The sequence below is a fragment of the Phoxinus phoxinus genome, assembly GCF_949152265.1.
Source record: "Phoxinus phoxinus genome assembly, chromosome: 5".
NCBI classification, from domain to species: domain Eukaryota; kingdom Metazoa; phylum Chordata; class Actinopteri; order Cypriniformes; family Leuciscidae; genus Phoxinus; species Phoxinus phoxinus.
The window spans coordinates 35,295,416-35,319,807 of NC_136880.1; the positions used below are offsets into that span (position 1 = coordinate 35,295,416).

Here is a 24,392-nt window from a genome sequence, read left to right on the forward strand (position 1 = left end):
GTCAGTACAACTTCATTCTTTATCTAAAAAAGCATTTTGTAGCCTTTCTGTGATAAAATATATCTGTAATAGTGTTGGTGCTTGTTAACACCTATGTATGAAGCTAAAGATTGAGCAAATAATTTATTATAACATACTCACCTCGACATCGGTTGCCTCTTGCAAACTTGCAATAAAACAATAACAGAGCAGGATACATTTATGAAGCGTTCGCGTTATGTCGGGGTTCTCGTGTTTAAGAGTATTCGACGTGTAAGGAAAAAAAAAACATAATTCTAATTTGACCATCGTCAAAAAAAAAAAAAAAAGTTCTATGTGTAGCTATCATTATAGCAGGGCTGCCAACTTTTGAGTTCAACTTGAAGCGTTCAACTTAAACTAAGGGAACCTTGTCAGCTGGTATTATAATATTAATTTACATTACTATAATATTAATATATTACCTACTACAATCTAAAATAATATATTAACAACTGCTTTGGAGCATATGTATTTAATATAAGGCGTTTTATATTATATATAATTGAATGATATGAGTAAAAATAGAATGAATAGCCTACTGTAGCCTGTGTAATACAGTGCTTTAACAAAATGCTCCTCAGAGTTAATTTTTCTAGCTACTGTGCTATTACCATTGAATGGAGTTTCTGAGGTAGTAGGCTAAAATGTAACATTACATGTCTTATTGTTTACAAGCTGTCTTTCCGCGGTTGAAACTCTGATTGATCAATTACACGAGACATGATACATTAACAGTAAGTTGTACTGTATCTTTCAACATACCTTCTGATGTTCAGTCATGTTTATTTCGTGCTATAAAATCGAATTCACGTGGCACAACGGTAGGCTATTTATTGTTTGAATAAAATTGACAGAATTTGAAAGCTGGCAGTTTGTTTCCTGCTTTGTCTTGTCAGTATTCTCTCTGCTATGCCATATTTTTTCACTGTGTGAGAAAATGGATGTTGTGAGGAGGTGAGAACAGTGTCAATCACGTGAGTATCGCGCTAAATGCGTGAGAGTTGGCAGGCAGCCCTGACTTATGTGTTCTAGAACACCCTAGCAACCAGTCAGGACAGCTTAGCAACCAGGTAGAACACTAGAATACTTTTTAAATGCCTAACAAGAAGCCAGAACAAATGAGAAATATCAGCCAAATGTAGGCTACATTACTTTCTTAGCTCTCGAAGTCACCATAAAATAAAATAATTCTAATTTTTTAAGGAATATTACCGTATTTATTGTAAATGATTTATCCTTGCACACTATTTTTTGAAAATAATAATATTTGCATTCATATTCTTTAATCAAAATAACTCCCCCTTGCAGCAATAGCAAACCACAATGGTCCAATCAAGTCCCGATGGACAAAATCAAGTCCCTCCCTACATTTTTTCTTGTTCGAGAAGCCGTTTCACACGGATATATGTCACAATAGGGAAGAAAAGACTAAGGCGAATTCAAATAGAGGTAAACTGATAAACAATCTGTAATTAAATGTTTTGCTGTCATCAACAGCAATGCATGTGGAACCATTTTGGTTGAGCGTTGCCTTAGAAATGACAAATATCTGAGTCTGGGTATGTTAACAATTCTCAGAGTAGAATCTCAGAGTTACAATAATCCCGACATGACGTGAACGCGGCATTAGATCAAACCATTCATACAGACCTTTATTAAAAGGAAGCTCAGACCTTTATAAAAAAATTAAACCCCTTTATTGTTTCTCAAATACAAAAGAAATACAAAAAGAAACACAGACAGCAAGAGAGACACTCAGTCAGCGGCAGCAGTCTGAAGTACAGCTCAGTCTTTTGGTTCAGTACGCAGTCTGTTTTCCTCGTCCAAGATCTAGGCCAGGTCGCTCTTGTCCGTGACCTCAGCGTGGCTGGTGTCTGAGCCGCCCGGCGCCAGCAGAGTTCTGCGGTTGTAGTGGTGGCCCTTCATGATGCCTGAGTTGTTGTTTTCATTGAGGATTTGTTTCTGTTTCTGCCGGTTGAGGGACTGGACCAGGCCGAGCACCACGGCGGCGAGCGAGTACTGGCCCGTGAGCTTCCTCGGCTGCAGGATGAGCGGGTTGGGCTGCACGCGGCCCATCAGGAAGTGCGTGCGGATCTTGCCTTCCTGTTCACTGATGCCCTTCACGTAGATCTCGCCTCGGTACTCGAAGGCGAAGCCGCGCTCGTTCAGGATGGCGTAGGTCTCCTCTGGGAGCTGGATCTTGCCGCTGACACCCGTGCTGTCCATACGACTTGCCAGATTGACCGTCTTCCCCCAAATATCATACTGCGGCTTTTTAGCGCCGATGACTCCAGCCACCACAGAGCCATGTGCCATACCTGAGGGAGAGAGCGGACAGAGTCAGCATCAGCAAATACACCCTGTTGAAAAGACATGATGGTGCAAGCTGCAATGGAGCTACATTTCAGCCTTTTAATAGAGTGCCTAACTCCGGAAGTACAAATTCTATTAATTTTCATCACAAAACACTAATTGTTTTTGTGATGATAAATAATGACGAGACCTGAAGCTGTCATTGATTTAAATTTATTTATTTGACGACATGTTAGCATCTAAGGTTATTTTCAGTAGCCTGGCAAGCCAGACTTACATCAAGATGTTTCGTCTGGCAACTCTCCCTCGGCTTAATCCGAGGGGCGGGATAAACGGTTGTCTCTCAAAATCCCTCTGCACGCAATAGGATAGCGCTACAACCAATCAGAGCAACGAAGAAGGTGACGTTTTCCCACCAGCAGAGCTAATTGGTATATTAAACTTTTTCCGTATCCAGTCGGCAAAACTCCAAACACATCTTCCTTTTTTAAAAATGACTTAAGTGCCGTTCTTTGCTCTTTTCTTAAAGAAAAACTTAACTCCAAGTCCTCCAGAGTCGCGGCCAAAGCCGAATCGAAAGACCGCTGTTCTCCATCCGCAGCCGCCATTTTTTGTTTTCAGGTGGCAGCCGTCGCAACTCTGTCATCATATGTTAAGCCCGCCCCCGCCTACTCTATACACGACGTGATTGGCCTGACCCAATTTAGGTTTTTGCAGCTAGAAGGTCTATGGTCTATGCTAGACTGCCCTGGCTGCAAAATACATTTTGCTGCCGCTAGGGTGCGTCTAGATTTCTAGGCTATATTTTCAGGGTAAGAACAGAGAAAAAGGTAAAGGTTAAAGGTAAAGGTTTTCTATTTTAAATATATGGTATTTATGTGATGGCAAAGCTGAATTGATCCTTCAGAAAATATTGTAATATGCTGATTTGGTGCTTGAGAAACATTTCTAATTATTATTAGTTGAAAACAGTTGTGCTGCTTAAAATTTCTGTGGACACCTTGATGCGTTGTTTTCAGGAATTTCTGACGAACAGTATTTATTTGACATTTAAATCTTTATAAAGTTCTTCACTGTCACTTTTGATCAATTTTATGCATCCTTGCTGAATAAACGTATTAATTTCTTTCAAAATAACATTTTTAAACGGTTGTGTACAGAAAGATAAAATTTAGATTTTTTAAGTACATTTGAGATAGAAATTCTAGAAGTTTGCAATGTGATAAAAACAAAACAAGAACTACATTACCCAAGATCCTGAGTGGATCAGTAACCATGGAAACAGGAAAGTGACTGCCCACTCCCACAAAGCATTGCAAAAGATATAGATTGTCTCCTTACAATCTCAAAAACCTTATATTAATATATCATCAAAAAAATGATTTCCCAATTTTTATTAATTTGTTTATTAATTGTAATATTCTGAATCTTCTCAGAGCTGGTTGGTTTCATTCATGACTTTAAATTTATATTAAAAAAATTCTGAAATGGACAAAATAAACAGGTAAAATACGTTAATGATAAAAAAGTTGGCAGTCACTGTTGTGCTCCATTGTCACTTTCAAATGTGTTTCTAAAGAATTTGTGTTTAAATAATTTGACTCTTACCGATTCTGAGTTGGAAGTTGTTAAATGAATGTTTGTTGATCTCCTGAATGCTTTCATTCAGAGCAATGGCGAAATCTGCCAGCGCACACAGATGCCCCCATTTATCCTCACATTGCTATGGTAACACACATATATAGAAAGATTAGTGCACAAGCTAACCCTTTTTATAGATTTCAAACTACAGACACTGCTTATAAGAAGACATCAAATCATATGTTGTAGCATGAGTGAGTGTGTATGCTTCTGTAGGTGTGTGTGTGTTTTCATACTTGTTTCTCAGGAGACAGTCCTGACACAGCCATGTATGTGCTGCCGATGGTCTTTATCTTCTCGATGTCCTGAAATCTCTCCTCCCCCAGCAGCTGTAGAGAGAGAATCTTTCAAATATGACAGTCTACATATGTGACATTAAACTTTTATTAGCAGCATTTGAGCAGGTGTGATGGAACTGTGCATCTTAGATGAATCATCAATATTAAAAGTGCCCATATTATGCTTTTTTAATGGTTCCTAATTTTAAAAACAGATTTATATACTGTAATAACTAAATATAATTATAATATTATCATTATTAGTAATATAATAATATTTAGCAGTAATGTATCAATATAGATATTACAGTACAATACCGTATAATTACAGCAGAAGCAGACTAAATTACAAAATACTGTAAAAATACAGTAAATTACTGTTTTGTATTTTACAGTACTGATTTTGTGTACTGTAAAGTGAATTACAGTACAGTTACTGTAAATCGAAATACAGTAACTTGCTGGCAACCGTGCTGCCAGTACTGTACTGTAAAATTACAAGAAAATCGTTAACAGTGCACGTTACAGGGGACCTATTATAACCCTTTTCACAAGATGTAATTCTGGTGTTCCCAGGATGTGTCTGAAGTTTCAGCTTAAAATACCCCACAGCTCATCTATTATAGCAAGTCAAATTTGCCCCTGTTTGGGTATAAGCAAAAACGTTTAAATGCAAATGAGTTGCCGCTCCCGCCCCCCTTTCCAGAAGAGGTTCATACTTCGGATACTCCGGCAACAACAAAACTGGATAATTTCCGCAAATATATAACACTTTAACGACTTTCTTCAACACACTTCATTCATAAATGAAATTCAACTAAGGTGTCAGTGGCTCAGATGCCTGGAGCCTATGAAGACTCTTATGGTCGTTGGTACATCCAATGACAGAACATTTGTAAAGTTTTTCGACGCAGACGTATATCTCAGCTGTTACAGTGAGGAAAGAGAAACGGCGGACTGCTGAGGTTTACTCAGGGCGGATCTATGCTAATAGTGGAGATCGTCACCAGTCATTGGGCGGGGCTTCCCGCTACTCTTTAAATTAATTTGGTTGATTTTGATTTCACTTTTCTACCTTTGGTTGGTGTGTAATGTTGCTGTTTGAGCATAAACAACATCTGCAAAGTTACAACGCTCAAAGTTCAAAGCAAAGGAAGATATTTGATTTTAAAGAAAAGGACTACAACAAACGGCTGGTAGGGACTACACGACATTCCTTCCGGGTTAGTGACATCACCAACCCTAGAATTTACATAAACCCCTCCTCCAGGAACGCGATTTACAGATTGTCACGACAGAATATGCTAATCAATGACTAGAAGATAGTTAACTCCACATCAGATACATTAATTCATCAACTAACCATTCAGAAATGTCCTGTTGCATTCCACATGTTGTCACTTCTTCTTGAGTCTCTCCATCATTGTCTGACTCCGGTTTGAACACAAAAGACTAAAAGTGTTTGAAAGTTTCAGTGCATGGCGGTGTGAGGTAAAAGGACACAAACTGTTGAAGCTCCACCCTCTGTGCAACTCATTTGCATTTAAAGGAACAGACAAAATTACGCGTTTTTGCTCACCCTCAAAAAGTGACAACTTTAACATGCTATATAAAAATATCTGTGGGGTATTTTGAGCTAAAGCTTCACATACACACTCTGGGGACATTAAATACTTATTTTACATATTGAGAAAAGGGCATTATTTATACCACCCCTTTAAAGGGGAACTAAACCCCTGGTCAGAGCCTAACTCCACCGACTGGCAATATTTGAAAACGCTGGAAAAATGGGCAGAGCCCAGCGGAGACCGGGGGGATGACCCGAGGGCAAAAAAATATATATATATGGTGTTATCGTTTACAATTACAGTCTTATATTCAGTCATTTTAGAGATTTAAAAATGTTCATAAATAATATTAGAGACTTGAATATTCTCAAAAAGCAAAGAATATCCCCTGAGCGAGCTCGTGCTGGGGCATGGTTAGTGAGCCGTTGGCAGAGCCATCATACGTCACACGGTACCACAACTTCCAATAGGAAAATTCAACTGCAGTAACTACCGTTCAACCAGAAGAGGGCAGAACTCAGACGTTTTTACACCATATATTGTAGAATTAAAACACTTTATACCCAAATGTCAAAACATTTACTCGAATCAATGAACAGCACTAATAACGCCCCCGTCCTAAAGATCATTAACTAAAAAAAGTTGTTTCAGGGTTTAGTTACCCTTTAATTAAATTATATAAAAAAATGGGGATTATAAAAAAGGAGTGGGTGGATTTTTACCCTTATAGGATGGTTACACAATGTGGACACACATATCTGTGTTCAAAGTCAAACACCTTATAAAAAGTGAATTTTGCATAAAAGGTCCCCTTCAATTTTCTCATAATATATATTGCAGCATGACCTCTTTTCTCACAGTGTCTGAAACGGTTCGAAAAAGGACTCAGCCTCTCTTAACCCTCCTTTCCGAGCGCCCACTCTGCTCTGATTGGACAGATGAGCCAGTCTGTTGTGATTGGTCTACCGCTTACAGCGTGTGTCCGAAACGATTCACCCATTACCTTATCTGAATTTCAGCTCTGGAGGCTTCCTCGGTACTTGTATACACAGTGATTCAAACCGTAATGATGGTGTCGGTTTTACCGTATCAATCTGAGCCCTCATCCTTTGGAAATGCATTCAAAATGGATTAACTTTCACATCACAGGAAACAGTGCCTTCTCGACATGTCGTCGACAACACGATTTAAACTCTTCCAGGCCTCTGCTACAACCACAGTGATTGAGATCGGGTCAAAGTAGATGTTGTTCACAGGTAGCCAATGAAGACCATATGCTGGAATGATGCAAATGTGTTACAAACCTACGTCGGTTCGAACACGGGGTAAGACTGGAATTACTGGCAACTAGTTTTAGGCAGTTCAGAATCGATTCTTTAGTTCGGGAGAGAATAACTCTATTGATCATGCACTTTGATCTTTAAAACTTTGCAAGCCTTTTACATTCACAAACAGCTGTATTACACACTGCATGAAAGGTCATTTCTGAAATAGCAAAATACAGGCACTTTGAAGGGATAGTTCACCCCAAAATGACAAATCTGTTATTATTTACTCACCCTGTCATTATAAACCTGTATGCTGTTTTTTGGTCAAAATGAACAGTCATTGAAAAGGTTTAGATCAACATGAGGGTGAGTAAATAATGATGAAATTGTCATTTATTGTTGGACTACGCCTTTAAATACATGTGCGTGCGTGTGTGTGTGTGATGGTAGAAATCTGACCTCATCAAAATCAGCAATGATCTCGTTGAGCAGCCGCAAACACTCCACACCCTGATTATTCATCTCCGTCTGAGAGTAGAAATCAGCAAAGCCCGGAATGGAGGCGAACATCACTCCCACCGTGTCATACGACTGCGAGTAAAGCTCCTACGGATGGAGACCAAACATTAGAAACCTCCTCACTGGAATGAAGTCAACTTCAGATAACTTTGGTTCAATTTGACACATGTAAAAACATACAAAAATGTGATTCCAATGAACGTCAGAACAACAATACAGTGAATGTGGTATGCATAATGTGTTGACCACTAGAGGGCAGTGTTGCTTTATATCTAACACACTTGATTACCTCACAAGTGGGAGTCAGAACAGATGCATCTGATAAGGCTGATATCTGATAAATGCCAATACAACACATACAACATACAAAAAAACATGGTTTACATATAATATATGATATAATGTTATTAATTATAGTATGCAATTCAATATGTTAATATAGGCTATTATCATATATTAGCAATGTTATATTTGACTAATTGTATTATAACAATGTAATATGTAAGAATAAATATATAAACAAATACATTTTTATATATATAATTAATGATCTAAAAAACAAGTGAAGCAACAAAACGTTGCAATGGCAAATAATGTTTTTTCTGCATGTGTACAATAACTATAACAGACACATTTGATTAATTAATAATTCATAATGCATCTGACAAAGCAGGGTCATTGTATTGAACTAAAACCATAAAAAAACATTTTTGTTACTTTAAATAAATGAAAAGTAAACGGAGATAAAATAAAATAAATAAAAGTTAATTTATTGTATTTCAGTTAGTTGCCAAGGCAACATGTCTCATACTAAAATACCAAACTAAAACTGAAATAAAAACTATATAGACATATTTATAAAAAACTTTACAAAACAAAACAAAATGACTAAAATGAAAATGGAAAATATAAAAATTATTTCAAAATATTAATAAAAAATTCTCAATTACACTAAAATAACACTGCTGACAAGCTTATATTTGAAATATAATTCAAATACAACCAATACAAAATTATAAAACAGATTGTTTACATATAGGCTACGTAATATATTACACAATGTTATTAATTATAGTATGCTATAAAATATGTGGTAACACTTTACAATAAGGTCTCATTTGTTAACATGTATTAACTAACAATAAGCAATTCATTTTATACAGTATTTATTCATCTTTGTTAGTGTTCGTCAATAAAATAGTCGTTCATTGTTTGTTCATGTTAGTTCACAGTGCTATACCTATTGTTAACATATACAACTTTTAATTTCAATAGTGTATTAGTAAATGTTAAAATTAACCCTTGACTTATATTAATCAATGAATTTTTTTAATAAAGTATTGTTCATTCTTAGTTCATGTTAAATACAGTAGTATACTACTGAACTAATGAAACCTTCTTGTAAAGTGTTACCCAATAATATAATATAATATAATATAAATGAATACTATTTTTATAGAATTAATCATCTTAAAAACAAACAAGTGTTACAAAAAAAAAGTGTTGCAATGACATTACAAAACCGTTTCTCAGCATGTGTATAATAATTATAAAACAGAATGGGTCCTGTGTGAATGGTCCAAAAATCATGGCTTTCACACACTTCCCATATACACGGTTATGAACAGACCTCATAAGCACTACATAATATACATCAATGCAATTATGTACTATATTTGAGGTCTAATGTGTGCAAACCACACGGCTGTTGTGTGGAAATCAGAGCTCTAACTACTTTGCTGTTTAAAGAGGAAGCTGTGGTGAATAGAATGAGGTTAAACTCCATAAACCCAAAACAGTCACATTCAGCATCACACTGATCCGCCCTGCTGACGCATAATGTAAAAAGTCAGTGACTGTTGAAGACAAGTGTAGAAAACAGGTAATAATACACGTAATAAGTGTTAGTCACTGAACCAAATTACTTCAGTGCCCTTTAAGAGTGGCAGGTTTTGCGAGCAAGACCGTGTATGTGTGCATGTGGGAGAGGGATCATTTTCTCATCTTAATAATAGCAGAGTGGTATAAATTATGGTTCGCACACACACACACACACACACACACACACACACACACACACACACACACACACACACACACATTTAGCGTCACCAGTTAAATCAAACCTCAATATTCCACCTGATTATAACTTAATGGGATAATTAAAGCAACTCAATACCCTCACCCACACAGGCTTAATGGATGCATTTTTTATCCGTGAGTTATACAGCTCCATTATTTATTCTCCCTATTGTCTGATTGACTGACAGCAGAACATTCCAGAAATAAACAGAGGAGTCACATCAGGACAAGAGAGCACACAAACACACACAGACAGCCTTTACAAACTCAAAGGAAAGAACAAAGGAATAAGACAAAAAAGATATGTAGGCATATAAAAACATGGCTGCCACAAGATTAACGATCTATGTTGCGAACACAACAAAATGAACCAGAACCAGAAGCATTTCCAAATGGGAGACAAATTTGATTATGCTGCCAACTAAGATAACATATTTTAGCAAAACTCTAAGGCAAACTACCATTCAAAATTGTGAGTTGTTCAAAATATTTTGAATGTTTTTGAAGGAAGTCTCTTAAGCTGAAATTATCTGATCAAAAAAGCAGTAAAACAGTTATATTGTGAAATGTTACTGCAATGTAAAATAATTGTTTACTATATTAATATTTTAAAAGGTAATTTATTCCTGTGATGGTAAAGCTGAATTGTCAGCATCATTACTCCAGTCTTCAGTGTCACATGATCCTTCAGAAATCATTCTATAACATTTCTTCTCATAATAATCAATGCTTTTATTTTTGTGGAAACCAGTTTTTTTTTATGAATAGAAATTAGTATTAGAACAATGAAAAACATTTATTTGAAATGTTTTGACTGTTACTTTTGATCAATTTAATGTATCTGAATAATAATATTATGAATTTATTTCCTATTTAGGCAGCTCACTTGGTGTTTTGAAGAGAGCTACAGACCCCCAATATATTAATTATACTTTTTTTTGGTTTTGTCATGTATATTTATTATCAATGTGTGTAAATTTCTTCATTGGTTCTGACTTCCGCAGCTGCAAATGCTTTCAGAAAGTTGACTGTCATGCCAATAAAGCACAACAAAGAATAAAGAGAGTGGCAGTGATTCATCCTCTCCTCACATGTTCTTGCCATCTAAGTGCTGCCATGTTTTTCCTGTCAGACTAAAGAAGTGAGACACCCAGATCCATTCTGTCTCTCTACCTCATTGTCTCTGTCTTTCTCCAGGAAGTGGCGTGCGACGTGGCTGGGAAGAATGTTCCGGAGCATGTTCTCATTGTGTTCACGCAGCTCTCGCATCTCATTTATCTCTTCCTTCGCCTGCACACGCCATAGGAAGTCCAGACGAGCAGTGTACTCCAGCTGAGAGACAGAGAACCAAGCAGGTCAGACAACAAACAATAAAAAGCATCACAAGATACATTAAATCAACAAAAACAAGCAAAATCACAGGACAGTCAATCAGTGCTCCAGTCCTAGGCAGTTCTTTTATACAGCATTCATCAGGCTCGGCAGAGGTCAATATCTGCCCATATCTTCTGCTGGGGCCATTATAGCCATTATGTTAAAACTGTGTCTTAAGAACTAGTATGACCAACTTTTCAAAATCAAATTAGACCAATCTACATTTTTATTTCAACTTGTTAAGAATAGTCTCTGAAGTTTATGCAACCGGCCTCTGATCACACTTCAAGACTAAATGTTCGTCACCACAATTGCAAAGATTATGATGAATTTGCCCCTGCTACTCAACTCATAACAGACTGACAATGCAAGATCTCATATATATATAATATATTTTAATATATATATAATTTTAATAAAATATAATATAATATTCAAATATATTCAAATATAAATATTCATATAATTAAAAAATATATATATTATAGTATTTTTTTATTTTGTATAATACATACAAAAGTTTGGGGTCAGTAAGATTTTTTTGTCAGTTTTTTAAGTATCTCATGCTCAGCATTAATCAAACTTACAGTAAAAAAACAGTAATATTTGGAAATATAATTACAATTTAAACAGTTTTATTTGAATACATTTTAAAATATATTTTATTCCTTTGATGGCAAAGCTGAATTTTCAGCATCACTATTCCAGTCTTCAGTGTCACATGATCCTTCATCTTCAATTATTCTAATATGCTGATTTGCTGCAAAAAAAAAGCAGTTCATTATTAATTATTAATGTTAAAAACTGTTGTGCTGCTAAATATTATGGTGGAGAATGTAAATGCAAATTTCTGATTAATAGAAAGTTCAAATGAACAAAATATATTTTAAATGGAAATTACTGACACTTTTGATCAATATAACAATATGTACGGTATACAGTATAAAGAGTATATATATATAAATATGAGAGAGAGAGAGAGAGAGAGAGAGAGAGAGAGAGAGAGAGAGAGAGAGAGAGAGAGAGAGAGAGAGAGAGAGAGAGAGAGAGAGAGGGGTATATCTAATAACTGTCAGCAATACTAAGCAGATGAATAGCAAATACACACTCAGCAAACACAATCCAGTCACTGGAAAAAAGGCACAGAAAAATCCTAGCAACTAGAGGAGGAAAGCATCTGTTGGTAATCAACGACAGGAAAGATGCAGACAGCTGCACGTTCTTCTTAAATGTGGAAAATAACTCAATCAGAAAAATATGTAGAAATGCTTTAAAACACTCATTTCAAACAACGTTATTTAGGTTCTTGTTAATTTAATGTTATATTCTTAATTAAATGTAAAAACAACAACAAAAACAAAAAATCTGTATGATATTACACAAGTACAAAATCCCCACATGTAACTATTCATAGTGCCATCCATTTGCAGCAATGACAACATTCATAAGTGCTTTAGCTTATTTTTGTAGGTGTGATTTTGGCCCATTGCTCCAGGCACATTTGCTCCAGTTTGTTGAGGACAAACAGGTTTGTACACCATTATTTTCAAACAGTGCCACATGTTCTTTGTCTTTGACTAGGTCATTGAAGGTTATTTAGATAGAGATAGATAGATAAACACAGATTTCTCATCTATGTTTTAAGCCGAGTCCCACAGCAAGACGCCACCATCTTACTACCAAACTGCACTGTGGGTATAATTAGTTTTAGGTTTGCACAACACGTATAAATGAAGTTCCAGCTGGTACTGTAAGCTGGCTCTATTTACACCTGGCATCTCGGGTGATCCGATCATAAGTGGTCAGCCGAGACATTTTGCGGTTTATATCTTCACAAGTGTCTCAAATGTGTCTCGTGTGACCACTTGTGTTCAGATTTCATCAGAGGGTCTCTGATTTCATAAATACACACATCACTCATACGTCAGTGTTACTACATGTTGACAAAGTGCAAAAAGTGCTGTCTGGGATACATCAGGACAGATTAGCTTTTACACTGCAAATCACACGTGCTTCTGACTTCCTCTGTACAGTAGGCTATGTGATTTCAGGGATTGGATTACAAAATGTTTGAAACTACCGGTACTCGTGATTAGATCTGAAATTAATCTTAATTTCGGGTGTGTTTTTTAAGTAATGGCTATGACTCCTATAGTCTCCGCCTTCAAAGTCTCTCGCTGCGCCCGAAATTAAATACTTCCCTATTATATAGTATACGAAATGGCAGTGCCGGAATGGCAGTGAAGTGACACAACCGACGCTGGTAGGTCACGTGACAGTAACAAGGCGGATTTAGTACACACATTGATACTATATAGAACATACTTTTTTAACGGTCACAAAGTAAATTCAAATCTAGTACCTATCCAGGCAGGACGTGATTTCGGACGCAGTCTCTGTCTTGTTTGCACACAGTGATATGCGGGACAGCCTGCATCTGGGTCACTTCTATTTCCTGTTAAGCCCTGTGCCCTCTGTCCAATTTATGCATTTGCTTTACTCCATTTAACTTCTTTGAAACACTCAGTCTACATTCCCAGCTGTCCTTCAGCTTCACAAGATAAATCATGATCCTTCATCTGAGACTATCAGAGCAATATAAAACGTCACATTAAATGAAGTTCCGATGCTTTGAAATAAAATGTCTGAGACAGTTTAATGAGGGTTTAAGACTTTCTCCTCCAACAATACATTAGTTCAAATGTTTGAGGTCAATCAACATTTTTTTTAAATGTTTTTGAAAAAAAGTCTTATTTTTGCTCAGCACGGCAGCATTTATTTGATCAAAATACAGTAAAAATAATAATATGGTGAAATATGAATGTATTTTAAAGTTAATTATATAAATAAATATATAAATAAATAAATGTATTCCTGTGATGCCAAATTATTCATTACTCCTGTCTTCAGCGTCACATGATCCTTCAGAAATCATTCTAATATGCTAATCTGGTGCTCAAGAAACATTTTTTTTTATTATTATCAATGTTGAAAACATTTTTATTGGAACAACGATCGTTTTACTTTTCAGGATTCCTTGATGAATAGAAAGTTAAAAAAAACTGCATTTTTTTAAATAATATAAAGTATTGGTAACACTTTAGGGTCCAATTCTCACTATTAACTTGCTTATTATCATGCATATTACTAGGATATTGGCTATTTATTAGCAAGCACATTTTAATGCCTTATTCTGCATGATATTCTACATTTCTTAATCCTACCCAATACCTAAACTTAACAACTACCTTACTAAATATTATTGATAAGCAGTCATTAGAAGTTTACTGAGGCAAAAGTCATAGTTAATAGTTAGTTATTAATGAGAATTGGAAAGTGTGACCAAAGTATTTACTGATACTTTTGATCAATTCAATGACTCCTTTCTGAATGAAAGTATTAATTTCATAAAAAAAACATTGCAACTACTTACAGCCATCTACTTCTATTGCATGAAAAAGAGCAGCATAGCTATTCTGAAAACCTAAACATCTTTTGTCTTCCACTAGAAAAAATAATAAAAAATAATACATGTTTCAAGCAACATGAGTAGATGATGACATCACCATTTTATTTCCTTCATACACTGCACTCATAAGTACCCCGAATGCTTTAACAGGAAGTGAGCCGTGCTGCGTTTCTGCCTGGCTTCCATCAGCTCTCTTCCAAACCAAGAGCTCCAGCAAGGTCCCCCCTAATTAAGCAGTAACACACGCTCATCTGCATACATTAATATCCAGCTTTAATTGAAACTGTTTCACAAAAGCATCCAGATTGAAAAATTAATTTACTAACAGTCAGGGCATGATGTAAGTGTTTGTGCCCGTGTATGAGTGTAGACTGCATGTGTGTGTGTGCATTTATTTATGCTCTCAGACTAAATATGGAGCGAAAGATGATTTTATGAGGAGTAATTAAGCAGACGGGGGTGTACGACTGTCCGAATGATTATTAAAAACAAATCAACAAGACTAACCTCCATTAACCTCTAAAACATATGCACGAAGATGTCGAGACGGACACACACACTCAGACAGCAGACAATTAAAGCAGTGCATATCAACTAAATTACTTCTGACAAACTGTATGAAAAGGGTTTAACACAAATGAGATTTCGAAGTTTTAGGCGTCTTGGGAGGCCCGGTTTTGAATCTCACCACTGTCTGGAGGTGTTCGGGACTTTATCTCGGTCCAAAAAGCAATTTAGACAGCTGAAGTCTGGCAGCTGCTACAAAGGAGACCGAAATGAATGCATTGTTTTATCCATGATAAAGTGATGTGCTAAGCTAAGTGGAGGTGACGTGCTGGTTCTCAGGACTCAGCAGATAATACAACAGTTATGCCTTATTCCTTTGAGTAAAGGCACGTACCTGTATTCACAGGTTAATCGAGGGGAACATGTGTTGAATTTGCCCCAGAGGATCATTTTACTGCCCTTGCAGAGCCTGTAGACTCAGTGGAGTTTTCAATTTATAGAAAGTATTTACTCTGTCCTAGATGTTTCTCATAAAATCCCTTAGAAGTCTCTCATAAAAACCCTTAGAGGGACTAAACAGACACACTAAAGCCATTTGTTCTGTTTTTAATCTCAGAGCTGCCAACAATGCAAAAATAACATAGTATATTTTTATTAGACTATACTATATTAATCCATTTTGTAATATCTAAAAATCCTCAAAAACATTCTTGAGAGGCAACAATGCATACTATATGAAGACTTGTTTTCAGAGAATGTATCTTTAGTACAAGTCTGTTTTGTCTTACTTCACTGATCGATATTTTACTGCGCCCCTAAGGGTACGGGGTGGTGGAAAAAATTGTGGGACGGGAGGAAAAATGCTTTTGCGTTTGCTCACAAAACTTTTGAGTTCTCTCGCAAAAAGTCGTGCGTTCCCCTGAGAAACGTTGCACTTGCTTGTAAAAGCTTTAAAACATATTTTTCTTTTTGCGAGCAAATGCAAAATTTTGCGAAAGATCACAAAATCACTTAAATATATCACAATTTTTAGGGGCTCCATTGTTTTACATGTTGTGAGTATAAATAAGAAACAAGTGAAAAAAGATCTGCCAGTACAATAAGGTAAAATACACTTAAATTCATGATATAATGAAAATGAATCTTGAAATCTTATGCAATGTTGCTTCTCAAGTAAATTTACCTTGTTTTATATATTTTAACTGGAAAACGAGATAAAAATACCAGGAATATTTTTATTCTTAGTTCATTCTTTATTCTTAATAATGTTTTTAATATAGCCTATACATTAGGAACAACTGCAAATAAACAAACATACAGAGGAGTTTAAAGGGATAGTTCACTCAAAAATGAAAATTCTGTCATTAATTTCTCACCCTCAAGTCGTTCCAAACCTGTAAGACTTTCGTTCATCTTTGGAACACAAATGAAGATGTTTTAATGAATGAATTTCAGAGCTTTCTGTCCCTACATTGACAGCTAACTACTACCACTTTGACACTTCAAAAAGTTCATGAAGAGATCATAAAACTATGAATTGAGCGGTTTACTCCAAATTTTCTGAAGAGACTCGATCACTTAGATCAGAATAGATGAACAGATTGAATTTAGTATTTTATTCACATTTAAACATTTAACATTTAAACAAACCTCATTTGTTCTTGTGGAAGCTCAAACTAGCTGCGTAACACGAATGAACCTCATTGGTTCTCGCACGTGAAGTGAACATGCTTGAGCTTTTACCACAACTGATGTGTAATTTTATGAATGTTCATTAGTGAATAAAAGCCCAAATTCAATCTGTTCATAATATCTCTTTATGACATTTTTGAAGCGTCAAAGTAGTAGTTTCCTTGCTGTCAATGGAGCGACAGAAAGCTCTCAGATTCATTCATTAAAAACATTCAATTTGTGTTCCAAAGTTTGGAACGACATGAGGGTGAGAAATTGATGACAGAATTTTCATTTTTAGGTGAACTTTCCCTTTAAAGACTGAGAGCACCAGAGAGCCAACTATTTCAAATGTTTCTCACTCATTTTACAATACATTTCTTACTCATTTTATGATATAACATTTCTTAGATTTTTTTTAACAAACTTTCAAGGTTTAAAAGATTTTGAATCGCAAATTTTCATTGTGGTCTCAGACTTAACTGCATATGAGAAGTAATCCCTCATAGACACTGACTCGCAGTGACAGAGTGCTTGTTCATTCATCCGAGACACACACCAAGATGAGCATAAATAAGAAATGATCAAATCACTGTTCAAGAAACACACCCCAAGACCCAATCCATAGGCCAAGCAATGCCAGTGGCACCACCTGCCTAAATGACACACCGTTGCCATGGATACGAGGGGAGGGGGGTAAATATGGACAGGCAGTTTATAGCTGGACACAAGCACATGGGACAAGCACAAAGCATTTCGGTCACACACACACACACACACACACATTTCTCTATCTTTCTCACTCATCATTACTCGGGACCGACTCTTTCCCCTGATCTACGGCATCAAAGACAACAATCAGTAGAGTGAACTTAAAAAGCTTCGCACACACTGTGCGTCAGAGAGAGCAAGGCTTTTATATATTGACTGCGAGACCTTATGAAGCAGCCAATAACTTGCCTCTGTTTCTTAGAAACGTGACATTATAAAATAGGAACTGAATGGCCCCTGATCCAGGTTAGCGCGCGCGCGTGTGTGTGTGTGTGTGTGTGTGTGTGTGTGTTACCTGTTGGCCATGGTAGAACACAGCTAAAAGGAACATCGCCATGAGAAGAAGAGACGTCTCCTTGGTTCCCAGGAAGCTTTTGCTGTAACCAGGGTAACAAGACAGAAAGTCTCATGAGCTCCACAGCATGTTTATAATGTCCAGAGTGCAGTTAGTTAAGACAAACATCTGTCATAAATGTCATAAAGAGCCTTGATGATACAATAACAGCGCACACTGTTTGTTAAACACTTATGATATCTGATATGAAAAAGAAAGATTTGTTTATTTTTAATAAAGTGAAATATAAAGTCTGCTTAAAGTTGTACAAACCTCTTTCAGGACTTGGTTCTGAATTAAAGTTTGAGGTTTAGCTCTTGTTTAGGGGTAATTTGTAGTTTGGCAGATGGTTTTACCTAAAGTGATTTACAGTGGTCTTATCAAAAGGACATGGCCTCTGGAGTAACATGAAGTTAAGTGCTTAATGATGTGCAATTTTAAATTTTCTTCCCCTCTCTTTTTGGGATGGCAAAACCATAATATTAAGTGCCTTTAAAGTGAAATATCTTGTAAAAATGATGAACACATAAAAAACTTGAAAATGTATTTAAAAATGACTAAATTTTCTGTTCCTCCGATCTGCTGTAGTGCTGTTAACCAGCAAAAAAAATATACATTTCTGCCCAGTTACAAAAGAAAATCTCATAATTGACACATTGTTACTATTGTACAATTATTGTTAATTTTTCATTTGATTGCTGCTCAAGAAATATTTCTTTTTATTATCAATGTTGAAAATAGTTGTGCTGCTTAATAATTGTGTGGAAACTGTGATACACTTTATTCAGAATTATTTGATAAATTGAATGTTTAAAAGGACAGCATTTATTTTAAAATAGAAATCTTTTGTGACATTATAAATGTCTTTACTGTCACTTTTGATCAATTTAATCCAGCAGTTAATGCTAAATAAAAGTAAAAATCCTCAAACTTTTGAAAGGTGCTCTAAAAAAACAAGGGCACCTTTAGATTTAAGAATGAAACATTCCAAACATTCCAACATTCCTGTACACATCTCTAGATAGCACAACTATCACCTTTTGCAGGGTTTAAACCTATAAACTTACAGTTATCAACCTAAACTTTTGAACACCAGGCCACACCACCCACATCTAGAAGACAGTTTATGACTGTGTGAAGTTAATCATACAGTAAAACATGCATAAATCTATTAAAACGCACGCAGACTGCAATTTGAGAAACAGGATGACACTGGTTTCTCTTATAGTTGGTTTGCGTCATCTTACGCACTTACTTGAGTCATCACAATTACGTTAAAGTGTGATGTATAATTTCACTCTTTAGAACTGGTTCTTTAATGAATGTGGGAGTTTGCGTACATACCTCTGATTGAGTGTAAGTGTGTCATAGCGGATGAACAGTGGTGTGTAGAAGGCCTCGGTCAGCACTGCGTAGATAGCGATCATGATCAGCAGGATGGCCAACTTCAGAACCGAGTTGAGTCGCAGGAACACTGCACAGGTGACCATGGCCAACACTCCAGTAAACACGAAATACTGTCAATAAACAGACAGACAACCTCACCATTAACACCCCATCGCTCGATGTACAGTGAATGAATAGATTTTTCAACAGTTTACACAAATGCTAGAATTCTATCAATCCTTTTTAATAGACTGAAACTGCATGTCAGTGGATGAAAAGACCTCTGGGTAAAAGCAGATATCTGGGATTGAGGCCGATGCATTAAACGTCTGGTTCCTGAATGAGACGGATTTATCGAAATCACACCAAAGCTATGATAAAAGAGAGAGTGCAAATGTTAGAGAATAGATTGCATTTAAGAATATATCTATACAATTTCCAAGAACTTTCTAAATATAGGTATCATGAAAAGTAACTAATAGGTAGCAGGAATTACAATTCTATATTTTATTTATAAATGAAAATAAAATAATACAATCAACTGTTTTAAATGCTACAATTTAGGCATCACAACATTATAATTAATTATAGTATGAAAAATGAATTTTTATTCTGACATTTGCTAAAGACGCAATAAACAGTCATTCAATTATTAGTGTTTTTAAAGATCAACTTTAAGTAAGAGTTAGATGATGGCAAAAGTAAGCCAAATGTAAAAATCTGGGAAGTTGTTCAATTTAAATGTTCTAATTTCGGCTGATAACCAATATGGTTTTGCTATATTGTGCAAGGTTAATTTTGGTGGTTTTAGGCTGGTGAATTTTGTACAAATTTGTGAAAAGTCTGTCACAAGAAACAAAGAAAATAACTTAATTTACACCCCAAAGTAATTCTATAATTCTTCTATAGCTCAAATTGGTTCAGCTGAGAAATCGCTTAGTGGGGCTCTAGAACTTTATATTATGAAGTGTGCAAGAGTATATTGATCATATTAAAATCAAAATGAATAAAATGTTTGCTCACTATGTTGATCATGGCAGCCAGGAAGTTGATGAGGATGGAAAGGAAGATGACGACGTTCCGAGCAGCGTACGTTTCGTTCACCCAGCAACACGCTTTTCGCAAAACCAGCGGCAAACACTTATAGTCCTCCGCCGTTGTAACAACAACAAGGCAACAGTGCAGAAAGATGAGGACAGAGAACTGTATCACCATAGTGACCATCCTACAAACATGAGAGATCACATATTATATGACACATTTGTGGATGTAATCAAATATTCAAAATTTCAGTGAAAAACCCACATCGAACACTACTGGAAATATTAACCCATGACTTCTATAGATAAACCCAAACAGATCATGTGCTGCCTCAATGTCTGTGGTGGCTATGGCCAGTATATGTATGAACATGTGTATGTTTTACCTTGCAGAGGGAAGTAAGCTCTGTATTCCAGTGATGAAGACGAGAACAATGAAGGCACACACTAGATTAGACTTAAACACCTCGTCTCTCATCTGGGAATACTGTAGAGGAAATACACATACACACACACACACACACAGAAAAGTAAGGACATAAATTCCTCTTCACATGACGACCACACTGACCACACCATGAAAGCAATGCTAACCACATAGGAGAGAGCAGGGAAGGCGCTCATACACACACATACGCACAACTCCTGTGCTTTCTGGGTTAGTGAGAGGACGTGTGATGTCAGAGCTGGAGGCGGGGCAAACCAAAAAAACTCAAGCACAGAGTGGCACAGAGTCAAAGGCCAAGCAAGGGGGCGAAGGTCAACTCAAACGAGCAGAAATGAGGTGAGGGATAAATCGAATAAAAAGCGTTTTTTAACTAAGATGACAACATGCATGGTGGTGGATCATGAGTAATCTGAAATCGGGCAAATCCCAGTTGCTCAGGATGAATTAACGTTCGTCAGGTTCATCGGTGATGGCGATTAAACAAATCAATTTGGAGACCAATCCAATCGGCTGGATTCAAAGGGTCATTATTACTAAGTGTTGATTTGAGACTCTTTTTCTTTCTCAGAACCCTCTGATCGGATCAGGAAACACATTTCGTCAGGCATTTTCCACTCAGTTGGAAAAAATCAATCTAAAACTGGTGACAAATGGTGTTATATGGATCAAATTTAGTTGGACTACACTGTAAAAAATTATTTTCTTCCTCAGTGTTTTTGTCTTGTTTTACAGTACAAATATCTCAATATCCTTCAATCAAGGTATAATTACTTCAAGGGATAGTTCACCCAAAAATGATGTCACTTACTCACCCTCATGTTGTTCCAAACCTGAATGAGTTTCTTTCTTCTGTTGAAGAAAGTTGGTAATCAAACCGTTGACAGTAGCCATATTATTATTATTTTTCCTACTATGGAAGTTAATGACTACCGTCAACTGTTTGATTGCCGACAATCTTTTTTGGGTGAAGCAAAATGACATAAGTAAGAAAACAAAAAAGTGTTGTTTTCAAATGTATAAAAATTAAGTGACTTTACACTTAAAACAATATGTCTGCCAATGGGGTACGAAAAATACAATTTAAATTAAGTTTATTTTTCTTACTTTGTGACTTGTGATACATTTTTCTTAATATCTTAAATAATTTTGCTTCTCAAGTAAATGTATTTTGTATTTTTAAGTCAGCATGAAACGGAAGTTGCAATAGTTTTGTCGTATATCCGAGTGAAACAGCTTCTTGAATGAGAAAAAATGTAGGACAGGACTTGATTTTGTCCATCGGGACTTGATTAGCTCATTGGATGGTTGTGGTTCGCTATTGCTGTGATGTCATGTGAGTGACAGTATATTGTCCCGTCCTCGTGCCAGTAAACACGTCATCAGAGAAGAGATGAAGAGGGAGGGGAAGTTATTTTGATAGACGATTACGAGGACAGATACATTTTTTATAATAAACTGCAATATTCCGTAAATAACAGGAATTGTCCATTTTGATTTCATAGTGACTTTAAGAATGTTTAGATTTGTAGTGTACCATCTGGTTGACCATCTTTGACTATCAAGAACCAAGCTCCAAAATACAGCTGGACAACCTTAACTTGGGTTTTTCGGATGGGATATAGTAATTGAGAACATTTTAAACCGCTGTGAGTGTTCTAGAAAGTATTGACTGGTATTGATGGCACTTAACGTCCTTTAGTTTACTCATGACACTCTCTCGCCTCCTTCTCTTGCACCTCCACAACAAAAATAAACCAAAAAAGAGGAAGCGAGAGAGCAGAGAAGGAGGACAGGATGGCTGGAAGATGGGAGCAGACTACCTTGTGCTCCAGCAGTGCTTCTCTAAAGGTGAGAGAGAAGGGGGAGATATGTTCTTGGCGGAGCTTGTCCCCGCTGCGCAGGGCGATGGCGCTCTGCATGCGAGCGTTAATTTCCTGTGAGCCGGCGCGCACATGCAGGGCTTGAGCCAGGTGGTTGGGGAGCAGGTTAATGGAGTGACGTGTGAGCGCAGCCAGAGTCTACAGAGGAAAAGCACATGCAGCGCCCATGAGTCTAAGAGAGGGTGTGTGTTTGTGTTTGTGTATGTTGTGTGTATCTGTTCATCCAAGAGCTCTGCACAACATGATGTATGAAAATCAAATAAACGTTAGAAAATGACTGCACGAACACATGCACATTTACTTAGCTAAATGAGGACAAACATCAGACTTCTAATTTCTTATATATACTATAAGTGAATATACTAGCCCAAACTCTAGCCCTAAAAGAAGACTTTTGCATTATTTAATACATTTATGAACTTTTTCCTGCATACTGTACAACATACCCAAATGTCCTAAATGGTGGTTTTGCCAGATATAGTTCGCTTCTCATGACTATTTTGTCCCCAACTGACAGCTATGTACACACACACACACACACACACACACACACACACACACACACACACACACACAAACACACACTCACACACACACACACACACACACACACACACACACACACACACACACACACACACACACACACACACACACACACACACACACACACACACACATAACACTTGCACATAACATGATTATTTTTTTTGTAAAGCGAATGCTCTGGACTGTAAGTAATAGGCTTTTCTAACTGCCTACAGCTCAGCCCATCTTCTAAAGTGGATCTAAAAAAAAAAAATCAACACATCATTGCAATGTCTAATATTTCTATTCCCTTAATGCCGGAAAGGCATCAGACCTTTTATATCAGATATTTTAAGATATAAGGCTGTTTCAGTTAGTTCTCCTAAAACCAGAAGGATTGCTGTTTTTACACGGGTTCTGTCTGGTCCAACCTGGTCTAGATAGTTGATTCGTGGTGATAGACCACCTTGGTTCCGGAATGAACCCTTTATCATTTCCCGAAAACACCACATTTGGCTGGTATAACCAATTTAAGCTATTTTTTCCCCATAGCAGCTGTTATACGTGAATTGTATCACGCATGTTAAGGTTATATTTATCATGCAATGGTACAAAATGTCAACAGGTAGAGATTGTACTATATTCAGCATCAACAGCACAATAAATAAAATGTGTGTCTCAAAAACTATAGTCTATTTTGAAAACTGTGTCACATGTAGATGCTTCGACTGACAACTTGATTGAGTTGGTTAAAGGTGCCTTTACATTTTTACTGCATTTAAATTATATAACATTTGGAGGTTTAATTTCCAGCAAAAATTATATGATTATATAAACTTTCTCATTCCATGATAAAGGAGTGTGGTCATACAGCCCACACACATTCATATAAAAAGGATAATACAGACTGACACAAGATTTCAACAACAAATACCTGAGGTTCATATGAGGAAAGGGGTTAAACAAAGATATCACTAGCATTACACACACCATACAAACATCATGACATAAATGAAAAATGGCATGAAGGGGACCTGGCTAAGTTCAGGCCATTCAACTAAACCTGATGACAGTACAAGAAAATGGAGGCAACCTTAAAGACTTGCAAAATGTTACCTCAGACTGGCAACTCCATGGATCTCTTCTAAACCCTACATTGCAAAAAAATATTTTCTTATTCAGTATTTTTGTCTTATTTTCCAGTACAAATATCTAAACATTATTAAATTGAGATACATTTACTTAAAATAACCTAAGACATTAAGTCTTCTTTTACCAAAAAAATATAAAAAAT

The 24,392-nt window shown here is 36.3% G+C and overlaps 1 protein-coding gene across 4 annotated transcripts in view; it reads right to left on the reverse strand.

Moving 5' to 3' along the window:
• Positions 1 to 1,695: 1,695 nt before the first annotated feature.
• The window catches only part of adcy8 (adenylate cyclase 8 (brain)), a 49,275-nt gene continuing 26,578 nt past the window's right edge, over positions 1,696 to 24,392 (reverse strand). Inside the window, exons 8-19 of one of the 4 annotated variants that reach the window (XM_079613653.1) lie at positions 22,511 to 22,708; positions 20,629 to 20,729; positions 20,226 to 20,427; positions 19,484 to 19,573; positions 19,161 to 19,333; positions 17,778 to 17,859; positions 10,864 to 11,022; positions 7,898 to 7,942; positions 7,549 to 7,695; positions 4,212 to 4,304; positions 3,943 to 4,057; positions 1,696 to 2,339 (exon numbers count right to left, since the gene is read on the reverse strand). In XM_079613653.1, the coding sequence (XP_079469779.1) occupies positions 1,852 to 2,339; positions 3,943 to 4,057; positions 4,212 to 4,304; positions 7,549 to 7,695; positions 7,898 to 7,942; positions 10,864 to 11,022; positions 17,778 to 17,859; positions 19,161 to 19,333; positions 19,484 to 19,573; positions 20,226 to 20,427; positions 20,629 to 20,729; positions 22,511 to 22,708 (1,893 nt within the window). In that variant the 3' untranslated portion in view covers positions 1,696 to 1,851. The remainder of the gene's footprint in view (positions 2,340 to 3,942; positions 4,058 to 4,211; positions 4,305 to 7,548; positions 7,696 to 7,897; positions 7,943 to 10,863; positions 11,023 to 17,777; positions 17,860 to 19,160; positions 19,334 to 19,483; positions 19,574 to 20,225; positions 20,428 to 20,628; positions 20,730 to 22,510; positions 22,709 to 24,392) is intronic. The other 3 variants (XM_079613654.1, XM_079613655.1, XM_079613656.1) reach the window with 3 other exon arrangements.